The 22,938-nt window shown below is 45.7% G+C and overlaps 1 protein-coding gene across 1 annotated transcript in view; it reads right to left on the bottom strand.

The window, feature by feature from the left end:
- The window catches only part of si:dkey-288a3.2 (protein phosphatase 1 regulatory subunit 37), a 35,062-nt gene that overhangs the window by 8,472 nt on the left and 3,652 nt on the right, over positions 1–22,938 (bottom strand). The window contains exons 3-12 of the mRNA XM_062469543.1: positions 19,537–19,582; positions 18,201–18,301; positions 17,905–18,024; positions 16,433–16,580; positions 13,903–14,058; positions 13,487–13,599; positions 11,451–11,592; positions 11,111–11,271; positions 8,592–8,691; positions 8,332–8,384 (exon numbers count right to left, since the gene is read on the bottom strand). Of these exons, the coding sequence (XP_062325527.1) occupies positions 8,332–8,384; positions 8,592–8,691; positions 11,111–11,271; positions 11,451–11,592; positions 13,487–13,599; positions 13,903–14,058; positions 16,433–16,580; positions 17,905–18,024; positions 18,201–18,301; positions 19,537–19,582 (1,140 nt within the window). The remainder of the gene's footprint in view (positions 1–8,331; positions 8,385–8,591; positions 8,692–11,110; positions 11,272–11,450; positions 11,593–13,486; positions 13,600–13,902; positions 14,059–16,432; positions 16,581–17,904; positions 18,025–18,200; positions 18,302–19,536; positions 19,583–22,938) is intronic.

The following is a 22,938-nucleotide window of genomic DNA, read 5'->3' as shown; positions in this document are numbered from 1 at the left end:
TATAAAATGATCTGCGGGTGGAGAATGGAGAGATGGGGGTGGGTGAGCATGTGTGTGCGTGTGAAGGGGGGGGTTAATGTGCTGTAGCAATGCGAGGTGTGGAGAGGCATATTATTTCATATTCATATTTTCATATTCTTTGCCATCCCGGTTTTCCAAACCCTGGATGATGCAATCGTTCCAGTAACTTCTCTGTCAGGCTCTGACTCTACACTGACGTTTGTGACTCATGACTTCTACAGTGTTTCAGATTTCCGGGAACACTCACTTTTCCGTGGCCCTTAAAGAATTTGAGTTACCGGTTTTGATTCTTGTGATTCATATTTCTTTTTGGGGGGCACAGGTGAATTTGCATCATGAGCCTCTTTAAATGCTCCGTGGCATTTCCAAATGGACTCCCTGAGGGAAAACTTTGCCAAATGGCTTTCCATTAGTTTTGTCTGTCTCTGATTTGGAAAAAGAAAGTTGAATTACAGGGCACTTTAAAAGTCATATTCATACACAACAGAATCTTTTCTGTATTACGTACTGTGGCATTTTATTTAGAGTTACAAAGAACGAGAGAAGACTGTTTTCTCTATGGCCCTTTCAGATAGTCTGACGAGGGTCCACCACTACCCATGTGTGGTATTGATATTGAGAAAGATACAACTGTGAAATTACGAGAGGAAGGAAAAAAGATGCAATTCGTATAATTTAAACATTTTTTAAGGCCTGCATGTTGTGTGTAGGGGCATAATGCCTTACAGTGTTCTCTATATCATAAGGAAAAGTGTGTGTGAGTGTATTTGTGTATGTGTGTCTCTATGACAAAAAAGAGAGGGATAGAAAATAAAGAGGGAAAAAGAAAGGGGGAGATTTTTTTAAGAAAGTGTGATGTCATCCTAACTGTGATGCAGAGACAAAGAGAATGCGTGAAAGAGAACGGGATAAAGGAATAGAGGAAAAGTGAGATAGGGATATTCAGTATATACAATGTACAGTACAGCGAGATTGAGAGAGAGAGAGAACGAGAGAGAGAGAGAGAGAGAGAGAGAGAGAGAGAGAGAGAGAGAGAGGATAGAGAACAGGCTCCTCCGGTTGTGTTTGCCGACCACTCACATCATCCTGGCCTGCCTGTTTCAAATGAGTCACTCCACCGGGCGCTATCGCCGCGCTAAGACGCCATCTGTAACAGGCGCGTGGCAGCCGCCTTAATCCACCCAGCGCAGGTTGTCGTGGAGACGGATGGCAGGGGCTCCATTCGCTGCAGGTGTGAGAGCCGGCACACTGGGAACTGGGAGCGAGAGCCTTGCAATGGGACTTGTGTGTGTGCGTGTGTATGTTGGGGGGCACCAAGTCACTGACACCTAGGACAGGCCAGCTTGTCACTCATAGGGAGAAAACATCACCATCCATCTGTGTGTGTGTGTGTGTGTGTGTATGTGTCACGATTGCTCACACACTCAACTGGGCCTTTCTAACTAACTAACTAACTAACTAACTAACTAACTAACCTCAAAGTGCTTTAAGCAATACCATTGACCTATGCAGTGACATAGACAGAAATGTTTTTGAGCACTAGTCCTAGCCAAGGGTGTCATTCTGGTCATGTAGAACGTGTACCAGGGTGTCTCAGTTCATCCCTGTTTCTCCTTTTTTTTTACATTTGAACTTGGACGCTCTAAGTCGGTAATTGAAGCAAATATGGAAATCCAATTACACTCTATGTAGTTTATTCGATTCTCTTTTCGAAACATTTTAAACAAATAACGACAACGTCCAAGAATACAGAGCAGCATCAGCTAAGGAATATCAAAGGTGACAGAGTCCTAACTTGTGGTCCGTTATTGTTCCAGAGTGCATGTCGTGTGGCTCTTTCCCACAGGGGTCAACTGCAGACGGTGGACACAAACGCTGAGAGCACACCTTCAAAGACTAAGTGACTAATGACAGTCCTTCTTGGAACAGAATGGCCGGCTTTTACTTCACACTAAAGAATGAATCACACTTGAGAAAATAACTCTCTCTCTCTTTCTCTCTCTCACACACACATGCACACACACATTTCTCCATTCTGTATGTGTCACAGAACCCATTAGGAGAGAGTTGCTATGCTGTGGTCATGTGGACCTTAGTCCTCACCAGGTAATCATGAGATAATTGCCTAAAGCTATGTGTAATGTGCGAATAAAAAACGTCTCACTTTTTACAGTTTGCTTGCTTTTTACTTGGAGTGTTGGAATGCATGTGATGACCCCATAGACACTGTGTACATGTGTATGTACTCCGTAAACCTGTTCATATTATAATTCCTTGCAATGCTAACCGGTCTCATAAGGCGCAAAACGTTTAGAAGGGAGGGATTATTTGAGGCTTCAGGTACAATAACAGAGTTACAGTATGTTACTTTACATATCATGTCATTTAATATCAAAGTACCAATTATCCTATTAATAAAGTATAAAACTTTCCCACAATAGAAAAAGTGTAAAATCAACATATTATATGACCTGTGTCCTTTAAAGGTACCCTCTGAACACCCTGTACAGTGTGTCCCACTTTGTCTGCCCTCTTTTTTTTTTTTTGGGGGGGGGGGCGACACTTCCCAACATTTCCCAAAATGTCATCCTAAGCAGATAGAAATAGCTTGTGATGAGGTGAGGGTTTCTCCTGCACCATCTCTGGGAGTGTCCAGATCCCGGGGAGCAGCAACCAGCTTGTCTTTAATTGATCCCCAGAGACATGCTGAGAAGGCCAGAGGAGCCCCCCCCTCCCTTCAGTCTCTTAACAAACACACATGCACACAGGCAGGCACCTGCACACACACACACACACACACACACAGGCCCGTAAAACACAGCTATGTGTGGATCAGATGAGAGGTCAACATGTTGACAGATACGTAAACAGTTACAGTATGTAACATACTTGTAACAGACTTTATTCTGCACGCTCAGCATGTCAGCTTCCATCACTGACTAAGTGTGTTGAAGTTCCATTTAGTATTTGAATCATCTGATACATTTGTCCTCCAGCAACTTATTGTCAGTTTGCTGCTGTTGTACCGGTTAAATGTCATATACATGTCTAAACTCCTTGAAATGGTTCCTACAGGATATTTGACATTGAGGCTATTGACACCTAGCTACAGTATATTTACCAGCTCTTACGCTAAAACCTACAACAAAATACAATATAAACTTGAAGCACGCAGGCCAGACTACCACAGGAATCCCTGTGTGATGATATGTCACCCTGACAGCCACCATCACAGCCACCGATGAGAGAGACACTCCTCCCACGCTGAGCTAAAATGGCCGCCGCCATTCCTCATGTTCACGTCCCAGCAGCCGGCCTGGGCCCCGGCTCAACCTGACTACCCCTGCGCAGTCTCATTGGCATCACCTCCCTCTCCCAGGAAGAATTTAATAACGGGGGTGTTGACAGCAGGGCACGGCGGTCCCTGCCGGGTTCAGGCGCGGGGCGGCCATGATGGAGCACCCGTGTGTTAATTACTGACTACCTCTGGGGCCGCTCACCTGCACGCTCGTCATTACCGCCCGCCCGGCGCCAAACAGGTGCCACCGCAGAGCGTCCGCCACGCTCGTCTGCCCAGCCACACTGCGCCGCCACGGACCTGCCAGGGACCCCCCCAGCTCCCCCCCCCACGCCCCCCCTCCCTGCCCCCTGCCTCCCCTTTACTGCACGCGAGCAGAAACACACCCAGATACACGCCGAACAGACTGTTGCTGTAATACACACTCACACACGGGTATAGGCACACACACACTCTCACTCTCGCCCACAGCAATACATGTCCACATACTCATACACACACACAGCCACAGTTATAGCCACACACACACTGCCAGACTGCAAACCAACTCTGGTGGTGCAGAACAACTGAGGTAACCCGCACCATCTCTATGACAGAAAGGTCAAACAGCGGACGAGGATGTCAGAGGTGATCAATGACTCCCATGTCTTCTCCAGTGAAGTCACCTCAGACGGTCAGTCAGACGGTGTGTGATGGCTGGGTGGAGGGGGAGATGCCTGGACACTGTTCTCGCCAACCTTGCCCCAGAATCCCAGAAGGGTGTTGGGGGGGGGGGGGGGGATGCGGGCATTCGGTGACCTCTCTCCATCAGCAGTGTCCGTCGTCTGGGGGCCTGGCATCTGTTCTGATGAAACCTGCCCACTTACCACCCTCTGCATCCCCTGTCACACACACACACACACACCATCTAGTCACACCCTCCTCTCTCAGGACTCACGTGTGAGGGACCGTCTAAGAGTGTGTGTGTGTGTGTGTGTCCACATCCATGCAAGTGTGTGTGTGTGTGTAACAGCTGGCCCTGTACAGCCTGCCTGTCCCCTTGGCCGTGCACGGCCAGCACTTTATTAGTGGTGCCCAGGACACCAGCTGATCCTCTCCAGGGTCGCTGTCACACTGATGTCTTCATCGCTAAGCGGAGCAGACGTCTGGGCTTGGGCCCTGGCAGCCACCGGAGGTGACAACAAATCCAATTATCTCCCCTCCATGGCGCCCAGGTTTGAGGAGGGGAGGGGGTGGGGCTCTGATCGCGTTGACGGGGACGCAGGGCCGAGGAGAAGGGGGCTGGGGTGCACGGACGAAAGACCAGGCCAGAGGAGCGAAGGAGGGATGGAGGGATGGGCAGAAGGTAGAGGGGCGTGTTGATGTTGGCCAATGGGAGAAATAGAGGTAGAAGAAAAGAAATGAAGAAGTGAGGAAGGAAGGAAGGATGGAAGGAAGAAGGAAGTGAGGAAGGGAGGATGGAAGAATGAGAAAGAGAGAGAGGGCGAGAAAGAGAGAAAGAAAGACCACACTGATGAGAAAGTGTGAGAACAAGATGCTTGATGAAAAAGTTAGAGAGGGAATGGCAGGAACAACAGTATCACACTAACAAAGCTTTTGCCGAGAGGCGCCATCGCTAATTCTCAGTGGTGTCTTTCTCAGATATTATTGACAATGGTGGGCTGTGAGCAGTATTAGCACAGTCTGTCTATGTGAGAAAAATCTGGTGAAACACATGCTAGAGACCAGCCCCTCTCTGCCTCGATGGGTGTCAAACAATTGCGTCACTAGGATAGTTTCAAAGTTGTCTCTTACCGTCAGCCATACATAGAGGTCACCTTTTTTTATAAAAAGGACTTTTATTATTTGATGATCCATCGAATCTTTCACAGGTGGAAACCCACCAGGTGTAGACAGGGTTGTGCTGTAGCGCCCCTGGACGTGTTTCAATGCTGTTCTGACCAGTTTGCAACTTTATTTCCATACAAAATGGGGATAATGGTGAGATGAAGAGCCCAAAGGCAATCAGTTGATGGCTGGCTTTCAGAGTGTGAAGCACCCTGTTCTTAACATTAACTCAATTAAATCTCCATAAACAAATTGGCTGAAGTGGATGGGATGGGGGACAGGACATGTTAAGTGCTGATCACAAAGGGGGCTCGTATTGATTGCTGATCGGGAAAGCTATCCCAGCACAGGCCAAGGTGAAGGTGAGGGGAGAGCTTCGCTACCCTATGGTTGGGGGTGTGCGGTGGATTGGTGGAGGGGGGGTGGTAATATTTTTGCCAGGGGGGAGGGAGGGTCGGAAGACAAAGGAAGGACACCGAGGGAGAACACCTGCCAAACTGACACCCCCCCTTCCATCCCACTCTTTCCCTCACCTCCAATACCTCATCCTCCCCCCACCCCTCCTCTTCCCCACCTCTTCTTCCACCTGCTGGAGGTGTCTCAACTCATTTCCTCTCTCTGCCGACCCACGAGCGCTCGGGCACACGTGTCTCCTATGCCACTCCAGCGCCCACCCGCGAAGGTCGTCCGTCGCTCCACTCCATGACAGAAGCACAGACAGGGTGTGTGTGCGTGTGTGTGTGTGTCAAAACGGTGGAGCTCTCACTATCTCTTGGGTTGAAGACTTCATAGGATATTCCATATTTATATCCCAAATCTCGGCCTGGTGGACAGGGCAATTTCAAGCCGTCAGCCTGCCATTTGAAAGTAAAAGGGATGTGGCTTGGTTCTCACAGGATGGAGAGAGCTTGATAGATAGAAGGGAGAAGAGATGGAAGAGAGAGAAAGAGAGAGAGAGAGAGAGAGAGGAGAGAGAGAGAGAGAGAGAGAGAGAGAGAGAGAGAGAGAGAGAGAGGAGAGAGAGAGAGAGAGAGAGAGGAGAGAGAGAGAGAGAGAGAGAGAGAGAGAGAGAGAGAGAGAGAGAGAGAGAAAAAAAAAGTTTGATGGGGAATGAAGCAGAGACATAGAAATCCCAGATGGAGACAGAGAGAGAGAGGGACTGGGTGAAAAGAGCAGCGTGATAGAGAGAGAAAGAGATAGAGAAAGAGAGTGAGAGAGAGTGAGAGAGAGAGAGAGAGAGAGAGAGAGAGAGAGAGAGAGGAGAGAGAGAGAGAGAGAGAGAGAGAGAGAAGGAGGACAGGCCTTCATGGTATTTAGATGAGGGGGGTTCCGGGCTTTCTCAGCTCTGCTGAAGGGTGACTTGGGGGCATCTGAGCGTGGCACCACAGGACATGCCCACTGAGACAGCGCTACGATCCGATACCCTCACTTATGCATGGCATATATACATATGCCCCCACTTATGCAAACAGGGTCATATCCATTGCAGAACTTGGCCATTATACAACGTTTTTTGAGTAAAGAGCATGCATGTTTGAATGTGCTTACTGGGTCACAACAGCAGTAGCAAACACATTCAAACTGAAAAACCTGTTGGCCTTCACAAACGCTAAGCTGTTAAAATATTTTCCTATTCAGTCATGTGTCATAACTGAACAAAACAATTTGTATACGTGAATTATGCACATATGCATCATAATATTTGTGAATAATGACTAAAAGGAATATATTCGAAATGGAAGAAAGTGGCTGAATACAACACGTTTAACGTTTAAAGGACTCTGAGGAAAGCATTGATTAAAGAAAAGCATTCCTGAGTTTGACAGTAAAAGACATAGCACTTCATTTTGTTATCCCAACTCCTTTCAAATCCCCTCCCCTACCCCACCATAAACCCCTTTCCCCCATATCCTCAATGAGACGAATGCCAAAAACACACCACAGAAAACACAAATATCAAGTCTCAACTTCCTGTGAAAGTGTGGGTCACACGTCTAACTGCAGAGGAGTTGCAAAGGAGAGGTGCAGACAAGAGCAGCGGCAATTAGAATGACAGGCAAACAGAGTGAGTGTGACTGCAAAAAGGCCCTCGCGTCGAGATCTCAAACTGGGAAATGTACCCTCACTATATACAGTAGTCCTCCCCCTTGCATCCCAGCATCAAACCTGATCTAAGATCTAAACAGTGTAAAACAAACAAAACCCATGATTGACAGAGCGCACCCCGTCCCCTCACCCTCCTTCCCCCTTCAAAACTCTGGCCTGCTCTCAATTTTGTTTTCAGAACCCCACCGGTCCCTCCGCCTCTTTCCCAGGACCCCCAACCCCCAAACATGGAAGTATCCCCTGGTGACTACTACACATCCAATGATTACACCCCCCAACTCCCACCATGCACACACACACATAACCTACACGCCCCCCTCCCCACCATGCACACATACACACACATAACCCCCCCATCCCAACACCACCAACCCCCCACCCCACTTCACAACACACACACAAACACACACGCGCGCACACACACACACACACTCGCTCAGAGGGGCTAATTAAGGCTTTAATATGCAAATGAGAGCCGCAGTAAATTACACAGCTGGCAAATATGCCTGTTTTCGCCCTGAAAATACATCAGGAGAGCAGTGAGGAGTGTGCTGTTGTTGTGTTTGCAGAAAGACAAGGGATTGTTTTCTCTTGTTTGTTTTTTTTTTTCCTCCCTCTTTTCTCTCTCTCTCTCTCTCTCTCTCTCTCTCTCTCTCTCTCTCTCTCTCTCTCTCTCTCTCTCTCTCTCTCTCTCTCTTTCTCTCTCTCTTTCTCTCTCTTTCTCTTTTCTGTCTCTCTCTCTCTCTCTTTCTTTCTCTCTCTCTCTTTCTTTACACACTAATGTCCCCTTCGTTGAGGTATCTTGGGTAATGCCGGTGTATCCCTTTATGTAGTAATGTTGTACAAGTTGTAGTACCTGGAGACAGACAGGCCTAGTTGGGACATCAACACGGTCACAATCCAAAGAGGCACAGTTGTTGAATACTGGAAGCCTTCAATTTGTAAAAGCTGTGCATTAAACCCACTGGTTGCTACACTTGTAACTGGTTAAAGTGCTGCAAAGGTACAGCCAAAGACAGAGGCAGTTGAGCTGGAGAGACAGTAGAGCTACAGAGGCAGTAGAGCTGTCGAGGCAGTACAGCTGGCGAGGCAGTAGAGCTGGCGAGGCAGTGGAGCTTGAGAGACAGTAGAGCTACAGAGGCAGTAGAACAGGAGAGTGAACAGAGATACAGAAGCAGTAGAACTAGAGAGGCAATATAGATGCAGAGAAAGTAGAGCTGGAGAGGCAGTTGAACAGGAGAGGCAGTGGAGACGCAGAGGAAGTAGAACAGGAGAGGCAGAAGAGCTGGAGAGGCAGGATGAACCCTGGTTCTTCCAGGCCCTCTGAGGCATCTCCCACAGTTCTCTGAGGCGTCTCTGAGGTTCAGGACGGTTTGACGGGTGCCCGTGGCGATGGGGCCCTCCAGAGCGGAGGCGTGATGACGCGAGCCATCACCCCCCTGAGCGTGAACCCGAGTGCTGACTACATGCATGGCCAACCTGTCACCTGACTGATCGTCAGCTGGTCAGCCACCGAGACTGACCCACATCAACTGAAGAGGCCCCTCCACCCCTCATAACAAAAAATAGGTGCACCCCCCCACACAAACACACACACACACACACACTACCAAGACGCTTCCTTTATTCCAGCTTCTAATTCAAGCTGTGTGGAAGCTACTATAGCAGCTCAGAAGCTTCTCTCAAGACATAACACAGTGCGTGGGCCTTTCGACGTATCTCCTTCCGCATACCTTGACTTTCCTTACGTTCGCATCCTCAGAAGCCCTACAGAAGGACATATACAAGACAGCAAACTCTTTCACAGAGTTCTTTTCCACTGTGGTTCGTCTCTCGTGCTCTTTGTCCTCCAACGGTCCAATCCAAGTCGTATCACTTCCCAGCAGTTGTTAAAATACTTTTGTTCTCAACTTCGCTCGACGACAAACATCCTCAGCTCACCCTCCTCCTCTTCCTCCTCCACAAGGGGCCCAAAATAAGTAAGCAGACCCCCTTCCTGTTCTCTGCCCCCCTTCCTGCCATCTTAATTATCACTGTGAGGGGAAGTGTACTTTCATGATGACACCTCACTGTGAGGAGTGACATGTTTGAAGGGGAGAATTGTATTTAACTTCTGCATCACGGCGCCCTTCCACTTCCCCTGAGGAGCACGACATTGACCAACTCTGAACCAATGTTTAAACAGCAAACAAGCAAACACTACATGTTCCACTCCATGCTTGTTATTAAGTAGTGGGTGTAGATCATTGGGACTTGTAGATCATTAGTGAGGTTGACAGAGTCCACTGATAAGGGGGGGGTAAACAGCTTCCACCTTGCAACAGCTACAGATAACTCGCCCCCTCTGAATGTTGCTCCTCTTCTTGGGCTGGGCTCTATGAATATTTTAGATGGGTAAATAATTAATAATTAACGTCCAAACAGGCCAATGATCAAATGGAGCAGTGCAGCAACAGACATAAAACATCTGACGGTTGTAAACAAAGACAGCCAGGCCCCAGATTTCTTCCAAACCAACTTCTTTCCCTTTTAAATATGCGCATTGACAACACCCCCCTCCATGTACAAATAAAACCACACACACATGTAATCGCACACACGATGCACACATTCACACCCACACACACACACAGACACAGACACACACACACGCACGCATGTCAATTCACACACATGCACAAAAACACACACACATTCACACGCGTGCGCTCACTTGGGGCCCACCAGTGCCACCATCATCACACCCTCATTCTCTGTCACTCACATGCATAGCCACACACGTTTTTCTTTTCGGAAAAATGGAATTTTCACATTTCTGTGCGACCCGGGGAATACAGCGACACTGAGTGAGAACACTTGATCTGGCCCCCCGCTGTTTTCTGATGGAAAGATTTGCTTTTTAATACAATCGTCTCTCTCCCCACCTGGCTATGCCATGCCAAGACAAATCCCAGCTGTGTGACTCCAAAAGCTGACGGAGCTCCAATATTCCCTGATTACCATCCCTTAAAAACAGGCCGCCACTGAAGCCCCACACAATGGAAATGTTAATCATATGGCTCTGAGTCTCACGCCAGCATGAAATGTTCTTCTCAAACCCAGACGTTTTCGCCATGCCTGTTAAAGAGGAACCCATACAGGTACGGTACATCGTTTGGAGACACATTTGCGGAATGTTAGCCTATGTTTAATTTCAACCAGTTGTTTTTCCATGTTCTGGTATTTTCAGTATCTTTGACTTTTGCCAGGGGAGAAATTTCATGAAAATCTGAATTAATCGGGTAAACAGCAAAGTAGACAAACAAAATCACTGCATACAAAAATAAAACAAGTTTCGAGTGGAGTCGCACATGGATTGCCTTAAGAGTTAATTTGAAAGTAAGCATTTTGCTCCTTGGAGATTTTAATTAATGCTTTAATATGCAAATAAGTTAGCAGAGATAAAATCATGACAAACAGATGGCAAGCGCGGGTAATTATTTTGTGAATCCAGCAGGGGTATGTATTAAAGTTGTGGCATCATTTTCCTCAGGCCCTCTCAGTCACACAGGGAAGAAAAAAGAGAGCCTCACATATCGGAGAAAAGTAATCTTAATCAATGACTTGCTCGCGTCTTCCTACGACTTCCAACCTCTACTCAACTAATAAGACTAACTATACTCCACAGCATATGTTCATGTAGTTCATCAATATTTTAGTTTTAGAGTTAGACTTGTTGTTTTCTCCAGATATGTCAAACTAGACAATGACAAATTTGATAACAATCTTTCCTTGCCCATGTTTTGCAGGCGTTGCCAGTCAGATATCTCTGTTTCAAGGTTCCTATAAATTCTCGGCAGCGTTTGTGCTCAGACTGACCTGTTCCTCTTTGGGGTCCAGCTGCAGTGTGGTGACAGAGCTGTTGATCCGCAAGGCCAGTGATAAGGCCATGAGCCCGCCGGCCCTTACCTCATTCTCACGAAGGTCCAGGTGCTGGATCTGACGACTCTCAGCGATGAACTCAGCCAATGCCACGGCTCCTGTGTGACAGAGAGAACCTTTCACCTCAGCCAACACCCACTATAACAGAGAAACCTCTCCTTCACTTAACCATTTTGCTTAGTGACAAATTCTTAAAGCCATGTCGCACCACAGTAGGCATAATGGGATGGTGAATGTATTTTATGATACCACATGTACAATGTGAAGGTGATTGTACCTTCACAGGTGATGTGGGTCTGTTCCAGAGCTAGGTGTAGTAACGACTGGTTCATCATCAGCGGTTCCTTCAGTGTGTGGATTCCTCGGTTCTGTAGCTTGTTTTCCCCCAAGTTCAAAATCTCTAGTGTCTTCAGTACAGGCTGGAAAATAACATGACACAGACAAAAGGTAAAAAGTCACAAACAAATAAAATATCTCCACATCAGCACAATGTTTAACTTAGTTCCTACTTAAATCCAACATTCATTGCAGTCAGAGAAGAAAACAGTTGAGTGAAGACATTTTGAACCACTTTTGCTCTTTTGAGATTCTCAGAAGAAGACCAGACTGAAGATGTTTTTACCGCCACCTAATGTTTGGTTTTTACAAGGATTTTCAAAATGTTTCAACACCGAACCACTCTGAAGAACTTCTGTTTTGATCCTCCAGAGTGAAATTAGCGTTGAAGCTTGTTAAGCACATGTACATCCCTGGGGGTGTCTGGGGCACGAGAGGGAAGCTACGTGTTGCCCAATAGTGCGAGGAGCGTCCCACACGCCTCCTCGCCGCCCTCGTTCCACTCCTTCACTTCGGTCACCCGCTGAAGGGAGAGCGGAGGTGGGAACATGAAGCAGCATGCCAACAGAGGCAACCGACCTGAGGAATATGGCTGTTCTGAGCTCATGTGTACCACAGTGACAAAGAACGTACTCCAGAGCCCCATTGCTGAGCCTTGATAGAGGATGGAGGACGTTGATCCTCAAGGGTGCCTTTTTCTCGTAGGTTGGACAACTGAAATCACTCCCGTGTATGAAAGCATAGGGGAACGCAACAAATAATACTGGCCAATTAAAGACATGACTGGAGGGTTGAGTTTTAAGAGTAAAGCATGGATGAAGCCTGTCCAATATAAACCACAGTAGATTTGTTACTGTGGGGAAAACCAGGATATGGGACCTGAGTTGAAACCCAACATAAATGAAACAACAGGTTGGAAGTTTTCTGAGGAGAGAGGGATATAAACTAAGGAACACCTGAAGGACACCTAAAAACCATCCGGAAAATGTACAGAAAAAACAACAACGTAAAACACAATAAGGCACAAGAATAGATATGTTTTTCTGGTCTCATATTAACTCCATGAATGCTGTAGATACTGAAATGACCTCTTAATTTTAGACAAAGTTTTAGATTTTATATAAAACTGGCGCTAATACGTTTGAATACCTCAGCAGTCACTACAAATGTTTATGCCACCACAAACAAGAACCAAATATATTCAGTCAATCTACATCCAATCGTCTCCACCATGATCGTCAGTAACACGGAATCGGTTGTGTCTGGTCTAGATCTGCATCTCTCTCAGCCTCTGTTTCCTCTTTCCTCACTTCCTCAGCAGGCTAGACAAGCTCACGGAGGGCACAAGCGAGGGAGAAGCGGATACAACCAAACAGAAAGGTTAATAACAGCTCTTCCTGCATCATATTCGACACAAGCAGCCAGCGGCCTAATTATCATCATTAGGGGCGAGGAGCAAATCTTCTTATCCTTGTTAATGGCAGGCGGCATGAGTGGTCCTCCCAAACACATATCTATTATTTAATCAAACTGTTCCTGTTTCGGTGTTGAAATGGAGGCCAGTTGAGGGGCGGGGTGTCAGTGGGAGGCTGTGTTTTTGGTCTTGGTGGGCTGTCTTTCAGAATGCCTTTTTGCCTCGTCGCAATGAGGCAGCCCTTTAATTTAGACTCTTTTGATTCCACGCAATCACCACACGACATGAAGGTGGGGTTTAGGCCGCCAATCGGAGCGGCTGAGAGAGCCAGTGGATATTATTAGGGATTATACGGTGTGATATGCAGCAGAGAGGTGGAGGAGCCTGCTGTGAGCCTCCTGTGTCCTGGACAACAGAGGTCCTTTGCTGGTTGTGTATAATTAAGTTGACTTCTTTTTGCATGGCAAATGTAGCTAAAGAAATCTAACAACCAAGCAGTGCAGAATGAATAATATGTTGCTAGTGTTTGACAGTGTGTCAGAGCTATGATAGGAGTTACTCACCAGAACTTTGGCAAGATACACCAGACCATTGTAAGTGATCATGTTGCTGTTCAGCATGAGGACCCTCAGACCAGCAGTCTGCATTTTCAGACCTTCACAGATCTCCTCCAGACCTAGACCAGACAACCATGAGACAGCATTACAAAAAAACTGTAGTAAACAAGTTTTAAACACACTATTATAAACACTCAGCATGAAAGCGTGAACTGTTACATACATTTCAGCTTAAAAACATCATCAATTATGTAAATCTATGCTTTAACGGAGTACAATTTCACAAGATCTTTAGGCCTAGATTTTCCTAACTTAACCAATACATTATTTAAGGCACACTTTAGTGCACTGGTTCCATTTGTGCTTCCTAGCGTGACTACAGTGTACAGGTATGGTACCCGAGGTTGAAGACAGTTGAATACCTGCGTCAGCTATAGTGTTGTCGCCAAGGTCCAGAACTCGGAGGGTGCTGTTGAATCTGAGGAGATCGCCTAACTGCATGGAGTCCTGGTAACTGTTGAGCTTGTTGCTAGCTAGGTAAAGCTCCTGAAGGCCTCTGTTGGTCTTCAATGCCCCAACTACAGGAACAGAGACAGGAACAAAGCAATTTGTCCGTCAAATTTGTTTGATAGTTGAGCACAGCACACTGTACTTGGTCTGTTTGAAAGTAATTTGTGAGACCCGGAGTTGCAGTATTGTTGGAACAGAGAGAAGTGCGGCGTAGGCTCTCACGTTCGATTACAGTGGTAAAGATCAAGTGCCACTTCTTACCCATTGTACGATGAATGATTTGTAGAGAATCATAGTCATGCTTTTTTCGTCAGAGCGAGGCGAAAACTCCAATCCAATGCCTTCCCCAACACACACACACACAATTTTGACATTATAACATTATCGCTTCACTCTCATTATTGTATAGAACTCTGTTCTAAGATTGGGAGTCTGGCATGTGAAAGCTTGTGTGTGTGTTAGAGAGTACATGTGTTATTGTGTGCATCATTGTGCTTTATAGGGAGACAGATTGTGTGTAAGTGTAAGTGTGAATAGAGAGAGAGAGAGAGAGAGAGAGAGAGAGAGAGAGAGAGAGAGAGAGAGAGAGAGAGAGAGAGAGAGAGAGAGAGAGAGAGAGAGAGAGAGAGAGAGAGAGAGAGAGAGAGAGAGAGAGAGAGAGAGAGAGAGAGAGCGTGTGTCCAGTACGTGTGTGTGTTTGAGCCCCAGTTTGTCAGATTGTCTAAGTGTTGGGGCTCACGTGGTCCATCCCGGCCAGATCGATGCAGTAGATTTGATCAGGCCCTTTGGGCTGCATGCCGAATGCCAACATTGTCATCAGTCACAGTGGGAACCAAATAGAGGGATCGGTGGGATTGATCTGGAGGACTCCACCGCGAGCACCAGCGCCCCAGACCCGCAATCAGGGCCCCTCCGATCGAAGGCAATGATCTGCAGCTGGGCCCCCTGCCGAGTAGGAGGGGGCCAGGGGAGGGCATGGAGGGGGGCTCACAAGGGGCTGGGGAGGGATGACTGGAGCAAAACACACAGCCCCTAAATATCAAATAGATCCAAGAGGCTTTAAAGGGACAGGGTCCCCGTCTACGTGGCGAGGAAATAGAAGAGCACACTGTGTCACAGCAGTCTGGCGCGTCGGAAGTCAGCCTGACTTTCTCTAGTTTGTAGTTTAAAGTATTTTCCGTCTTTGGTTTGTCTTCTAACCCTCCAAAACATTTGAGAGAGAAGGACAGTTAGTGTGCATGTGAGCATGTCCATGTGTCTTTTAAGTGCACACAGCCCCCTGTGCGTGTATGTGTGCATTCGCATTTGTGTGTGTGTATATGTTTATGCGTGTCTGTGTGTGTGTGTGTCTCCCTTGTTTATTTATGCAAGTTTTCCACTCTTGTCTGCATACACGCTTAAACGTGTGTGTGTGTGCATACAGTACAGAGTGTGTAAATGTGTGTGCCTCTCTCTACCTCCATCTCATTTGCAGGTCAAGTCACCTCCCCCTCCTCCACCCCCGTCCCGATCGCTCCTGTCCACAAGCCCGGACCCCCGCTGCTCCAAAAGGAGGCCACCTCGGTCGCCACGGTTACGTCTTGGAGATGAAACACCAGCCAATCAATGAAGGTTACCAAGGACACTGGGACTCGAGCCCACAAGAGGAAGTGTTGGGGCCGGAGCATGGGGGAAATCTCTTATCTTTACACCTTTTTGCCCTCAGTTGACAGTTGGCAAGTCTCTAACAGTCAAATATATAAATACAATCTAAAACCAATGTTGGTGAATATGACTGTAGGACTGTATTTTCCCTCAGCAGGATATTGGAGGCTGTCCTTGAAGACAACATTCTGTTGGAGGAGATGCACTTTATCGTTTCTGCATCTCAACAGTGACCTAAGCTTCCACAATACATTGAAGAGAGGACCTATACCGTGTAGTGCTTTGAAAGGTCTCAGGTCAGTTTGTCACATAAAGATGATCTATAAATGCTTGAGAAACGTAACATTTGTGGTACAGGAGCGGAACTGTGGCGATTGGAGAGAATATTCAGGTAACTCTGTTAATGTCCTTTAGTGTATCTTTGAAGGTAATTAGTTACAAAGCTGGATATAAGGGCAGTGTCTCAAGCCCTGGCTAGTGGAGTACGGTGTGTGTGTTCCTGGCCGCGGTGCCAGAGTGGATCGGTGCAGCGGTGTGTAAAGTGACAGGCTGAAGATTAGGACATCTAATCCCAGGCCAGTCCCACTGTGAGGGTCGCGGGGCCAAAATCTGCCACTCCTCTCCCTGTCCTCCATCATCTGTTCCTGCTGGCCGGGGCCGAGCGCGGACAACGCTCTGACACACTCACACACACACACACACACACGTCTACACTCGAAAGCTAGACTGATATACAGTAGATGTCTTGCTCTTGATGCATACCTGCCGGGCTGTGTGTGTGTGTATGTGGGGTCATACCAAGTGTGAAGAGGGGCCTGCCGCTGAGGTAGCAACCGTGGAGGCTGAGCACGGCCAGCCGGCTGCTGGGCAGAGCTTTAGCCAAGGCCTGGGCAGGATAGCCCTGCATGGACACCTTACAGGCATCCAGCCTCAATAGACAGCCACTCTGCAGAGATAAACACACAGCACAGTATCATCAGATACACATATACACTCTCATACACATGACGAGAGAGAGAGAAAGAGAGAGAGAGGCTGAATGGCTATAGAAGCAGTACGGACAAGTCTTTGTCCTGTACCTCACCCGCCCTCATCAAAGACTGATGAGTCAGATGACTGACAGTGTGCGAAGGATGGAGAAGGAGAGAAAAAACGAGAATGAAAGGTTAGCTAGGCAGTGCCCTAAGTCTGGACTGGTCTGCATCCTGCATCCTTCCAGCATCAAACACTGGCTTGTCTGTGGAGAACTGCGAGCTGGGAAAATCAACCTTGACTGACAAAGGGAGAGAGGGAGAAAGAGAAAGGAATAAAACTCGAGAGATGGAGAGTGGAAGACAGAAGGTCTGGGCTGTGCCCCTGGTGTGGACAGGCCCCTATCGCTCACTTCCTCCCATCAAACAAACGTCAGAAATGAGTAGAAAGCACTTCCTGAGTGACGGAGGGATAGCGGCAGGTCTAGGGGCCATTGTTAGTCTCCATTCCTTCATCCCTCCCTACGTCCAGCACATCAAACGTGTCCAGATTTTTTTCCCATCCTCCTCTTCCTCCTCCTCCTCCTCTTATACAGCCAGGTGATTCTGATTGATCTGGTGTAATACTGCCTAAGAGCTTGCTTTCGGTCTCACCCTTGAAGTCCATTTCAGTGCAGAGAGCGCAGCCTCACCTCTCTTTCATCTTGGCGCTATGCGGCTAATTGACCTGACGCGGGAGTGAATTCACCGTGCCAGGATCCTGCACTCTCAAACCCCGGAAAAGCAGTGGTTTGTCATTTGGCTTATTTTGTCATGAGCAAATGACTCCTGCCTCATCTGTCTGTCTTTCAAACACAATCCCCGCCTGCATGTGGGAGTTCTTGGTGTGTGCAGCTAAGAATCCTGGGAAGGGTTTTATTTTTTTAACTCCTTGGGTCCGACTCAGGGGACTCTTTTCCTCGCCTCGAGGATTTTGGGTAGCTTGTCAGAAATGACATTCCGGATCGACGGGATCACTTTTTTCCCCTCTGTGGTGTGTGTTGGTGTCTGTGTGTTTAGTGTGCGCGTGCGAGAGAGTGGTCATACACCGGTATATCTAGCCGACACAAGCCAAATAGCATCTCAGGCAACTTCTCAACTTCTCTACTTTTCTATCCCATAATACATCTACTGGGCACTTTATTTCCAATCTAACCCAAGAATGCTCAAACTGTGCCCCTTGAAAAGTTTACGATACACTTTCATATTCCAAATTCATACACAAACAAACAGATTACACTGAAGTACAATGTACTGTACCTGCTTGATCAAATGAGAGAGGGCCCTCCAGCCTGATATCCCCATACTGGTGTTGTCAGAGATGTCAAGATGTGTTGTAGGTTCATAGTATAAAATCATATCCAGCAATGACGATGCTCCCTGGAAGAAAAAAGAAAGTGGGAGTAGGGCCTAAATTCAACCTAGATGCAATAACAAAGTTTTACCTTCTTTTGATGGAAAATCAAATCAGATACTCAGGGACAGCTGAATATGAAAGTATTGGAGTGACGAGGTAGGTAGGGAAAGGGGTAAAAGTTTTGCCTCATAAAACTCACATTTTCCTCCAGTTTCGTCGCCCGCAGATTGATGAAATCAAAGTGCAGTGATTTCAGTAGGATTTCCAGAGACTCGCAAGAGCTGGATTCTAATCGCTCACCTGAGAGAAACACCAGCAATCAAACCAAACATAATTGGAGTTGTTTGCTAACAGCCAAAATTGCATGTCTCCACTCAGGAGTCTACGTGAGTATGCTTTTTCTTTCTTTCTTTCTTTCTTTTTTGTTGTTGCTGCAGTGATTGGAAATTTAGGTAACCCTGAACACAACAACCCCCCCCCCCCCCCCTCTTCCCTCCTTGTGGCTAACAAAGAAAAAATTGCTTCTAATCTGTTTATCTTCCCAACTGTTTTGTGAAAAAAAAACTTAAATAAAAAGTATCTGTGTTCATGAGTAACTATCCATATCTTGTATCTCCTCGCTGTTGGAGACTTGGAGCCCTCTATTGTCCTGCAAGGTCAAGTTCCTTCCCCTCTAAAGTGCGGCTGATTATTCAACAACTGAGGACTTTCCAACAAAGCCTTGAAGAAACATGTTGATGGTCACAACAGTTCCTTGCCACTGACAAACCCCTTCCCCTCGGGATCCTCTTATCTCTCTCTGACCGTGGAGGGAAGGGGGGGGGGGGGGTAGAGGGCTCCACTGGGGTAGTGCTGGTGGGGGCGGAAAATATGATAATTCATTCATAATTAGCATAATCATTTGCCTTTCACAATAATCACTTAACTCTACTGTCGGAAAAGGGGGGTGGAGAGGCATCATTTCTTCTAATCCTCTCTGCATTGGACTGATAATGGGAAGGGGGTGTCACCCCTAGTCAGATGTCATCAGAGTGTGACAAGGTGATGGGGGAGTGGGGGAGCACAGTGACCCCATGTAGGAATCCCATGCAGACATGACTGTTTAAACCCTCAATGAGCGGTCTGGATTCTGGGGCCCCTCCCCTTTCTCAACAGTGGAGGATGGAACAGTATAGCAAAGTTCCCTTTAGATAAAGGAACAGCTCTGAACAACAATGGTCTTAATTTTCTCCTTCTTTGTAACAATGTGAACTATCTTGGAGTTCTGTCATTTTTACTTGACTACTTGGATCTAAGTAAATCTGAGTACTGTACTTAATGTTAGAGATGTATAATTTATCAAAATACATGTGACATAGTTCACTGTAAAACATTATCTAAGATACAAAATTCCACCCTTTAAAAATCAAAGTCTCCTCTGTACAGTGTCTGTATACATGACCTTTTAATGACATTGCTGATAACCAATGTTACTATTTTGAGTAGGCGTATACATCCCAATATAACATACATACTGTGCTGAGCAATCGTCTTACCTTCTAGATCCAGACACCTGAGTGTACCCTTCACACACGTCGCTAGCTGAGGATGGAGACGCAGAGCAAGACAAAGGGAGAGACACGGGCAGAGTCAGTGTGCAATAGAGAATACGAAACAGAGACGAGTAGAGAACACAGGCGACAAATCAAACAAGATACATGGAGAGGATGAGAGTGAAAGAGGAAGAGAACGATGGAACAGGACGGAGAGAGAGAACATGAGAAAGAAAAATGTGTACTGTACATTTCCTCCCCTTACACCCTGATACTAGTCCGTTCCTCGGCCTTGTTTGTTCAGAGCTCTGGCTCCTGCCACTCCAGAGCATGAATTATGAATTTCACACAGTTTACTGTTGATGGCAACACCACGTCCTAATTAACCAGTGTATATTAATTAGAAACAGCTGGTCATCTGTTGATGCGTTCATTTGCCAAGCCACTGTTCCACATACATCTAATTTGACTGCATCAATCACGGAGGGCGACATCATTGCGTGGATAGTGGATAAAAAAATATATTTTCTTCTTTCCCACAGCCAGAATGGAGAACAGGAATTGTAAATCCCTCCCTCCTCTTCTCTTCTTGATGAAGAAATGTTGAAAAGAGATGAGGGAAAGAGACAGTCCCTGGGTTATGATTTTGGCTGTTACCCTCCCTGTATCAAGTGAAGAAACACAGTGCTTTCGTTTTGGTAAATCCCATGCTAGGGTCTTGTTTCCTATATGGCCTGTTGTCTGTCATCCTTATGATTCATTGTTCAAAAGAAATTAGAATTCAGAAGGACTTGCAATCATGTACTCTTTTCTCATGTTGTCTGAGAGATGAAAAAAAAAAAAGCATATCTTTGGAAAAATGTTACTTTCAAATGATTGATTCAACATAAATTACCATTCCTGTATGTTACTGTTTACATGGAATTGGCGTTTAATTCATACTAACTATAAAATGTTAATTTTGAACGGGCAAATAAACATGACACATCAACACAAATTGTATCATATGTTATTGCATGTATTTCCCGATAGTGAATAAGATAGGAAATAGACCTTGTGATTACAATTAAACGGGCTAAACATTACACTAGTAATGAAGGTATACGGGTTTATAAAAAACAAATAAGACATGTATCTCTGTCTCTCTGTCTCTCTCTCTCTCTCTCTCTCTCTCTCTCTCTCTCTCTCTCTCTCTCTCTCTCTCTCTCTCTCTCTCTCTCTCTCTCTCTCTCACACACACACACACACACACACACACACACACACACACACACACACACACACACACATACACTGTTACAAACTCCTACACACAAGCACACTCACAGTCAACACATTCCCTTCTTTAATATAAACTAAATGTATCTCTAAATGATAAGATAGTCTTCAGTATGCATCCATCTTAATGATAAATAACTAAATAGTTGGTGCCAAAAAACAGTATCGATGGTCATAAGACTAAGACTTAACACTAAGCTTACAGCTAGAGTACAACACATGTCTGTGTAAAAGGTTGACATAGATAACACATACACACACAAGTACAGTAGTTGCTGTTTTTCATCTTAATGAATTTCCAAACTTGCAGGCCCCCTCTCCCCCCTTGTGCAGCGGCAGGATGTGGAGCTCCTTGCTGCCTAGCGAATGAGAGGAACGAAGGAGCCGGGCGCCAAATCTATTGATGTGTCAGGAGGGAAAGGGACAAAACGGAGTGATAAAAAGAAAAGCTATTTCTCTCCCAGGCAGAGAGGGGATATAGTTTATAAACTTGACTTCTGCAGAAGTCCTCTCTGGTGCATTTGGCATTCTTCACTCTGTCCTCTTCGTGACAAACTGCGTACTGTCTGACTCTCTGGGTGGCTTTGGATTTCTTTTAAAAAGGCTTTTTTTCAGTCCCATTTAATTAGTTGGAAAAAAATATAATTTTCAGAGCAACATTTAAGGCTCTTAGGGGTTAAAGTCACCAGCACATTTTCCTTTCAGCATCTTTTCTGCAATAAAGGATAAATTATTTAAAATAACACAACCTTTTATCTCACACCCTTTGAAGGCGGCAAATTAAAAATGTAAATTGGGAGCTAATTAATATGCAAATATATTCATTCCCAGTTAACAATTAGCAATTAAACCTGCAGTGTCTAGAAAGAGCATAGACAAAATTAGTAACTTAATTTATCATAAAAAAATGAAAACGTACACAAAATTCTAATTGACTTTTAAAATATTTCCCACTGTCTCTCTTTGTTCATCTGTAATGATTTTGAAATTCATGATAGTACACTTGGTAAAATAATTAATTAGTCTTCATGTAAAATATATTGTTTCCTTAAAGGTTGGTGTCAAAACAAAATTTTATACTCAACTTGCTTGATTGGTTGTTTATGTCATCATGTGTATGTGTTTTGTGTGTACATGTTTTATTTGTCTGCATGCATGCATTTCTCTTTATATGTATGGGTGTGCGTGTGTGGCTGTGTGTGTGTGTGTGTGTGTGTCAGCAGTATGAACAGCACACATACCCTCCATGATAGCTAGTCCCCCTAATCAGTGCATCAGCAAAGACCAGAGGGGGTGCTACGCATTAAAGTTTAAAAGTGAGGACGTGATTTATACTTGATGGTGTTTAGATATGAAGGAGTCAGAATGCTTCTTCCCAAAGCCAAGTACACGTTTATTGCATATCAGTGACAGTGGCTTACTGATGAATACTAGGGAGCAGGCTAAGGAGAGTGGGAGAAGCATGAAGGAGAAAAGGAGAGAGGAAGAGGCATAAACAACAGAACTGACTTAAAGGTTACACTGCTAGGATTGAAAACCCCCAAAACCTCCGGCAGAAAGTTCACCTCAATTGTGTGTTTACCAGATGATACTTTTAATGTAACTTCAATTCTAAGTGTAGATAATGCTAAATTATGTTGCCATCACTACTACCAACCCATAAAGCAGTTAACTAAAACTACTTACATAAGCTGCTTGTATGTCTAACCAACCATGAAAAATTCCATTTATTTTAATGACATGTACTTACAACACTTACAAATCCTTACTACTGTCTGTACAGTGGAAAATTCACACCAGAAAATCATACCGCCATAATTACAATATTTCTCGTACATATCCAGCACATGTACATGTCTAACAGTTTAGCCGAATTTTTATTTTTATCTATTTAGTATTTTAATCGTAAGCATATTAGGCACGAACAAACAGTGTGTAATTAATATCAGCGGTCTATAGAAGTGTACTGAAGGTTTACGCGTTGAGTTGTTCACTGTATTCAGCCACCTATAAATAAAGGATGCTCAAGTGACGGTCTGCATCCTTTCTTTAAGCCAGTGCACACAGACATGACTGCGGAAGGGGCACATATTCCTGTGTCCCCCACCTAAGCTGAGCCAGCCTCCT

The sequence above is a fragment of the Osmerus eperlanus genome, chromosome 9 (assembly GCF_963692335.1).
Source record: "Osmerus eperlanus chromosome 9, fOsmEpe2.1, whole genome shotgun sequence".
NCBI lineage: Eukaryota > Metazoa > Chordata > Actinopteri > Osmeriformes > Osmeridae > Osmerus > Osmerus eperlanus.
This window is presented reverse-complemented; position numbering and strand designations above follow the sequence as displayed.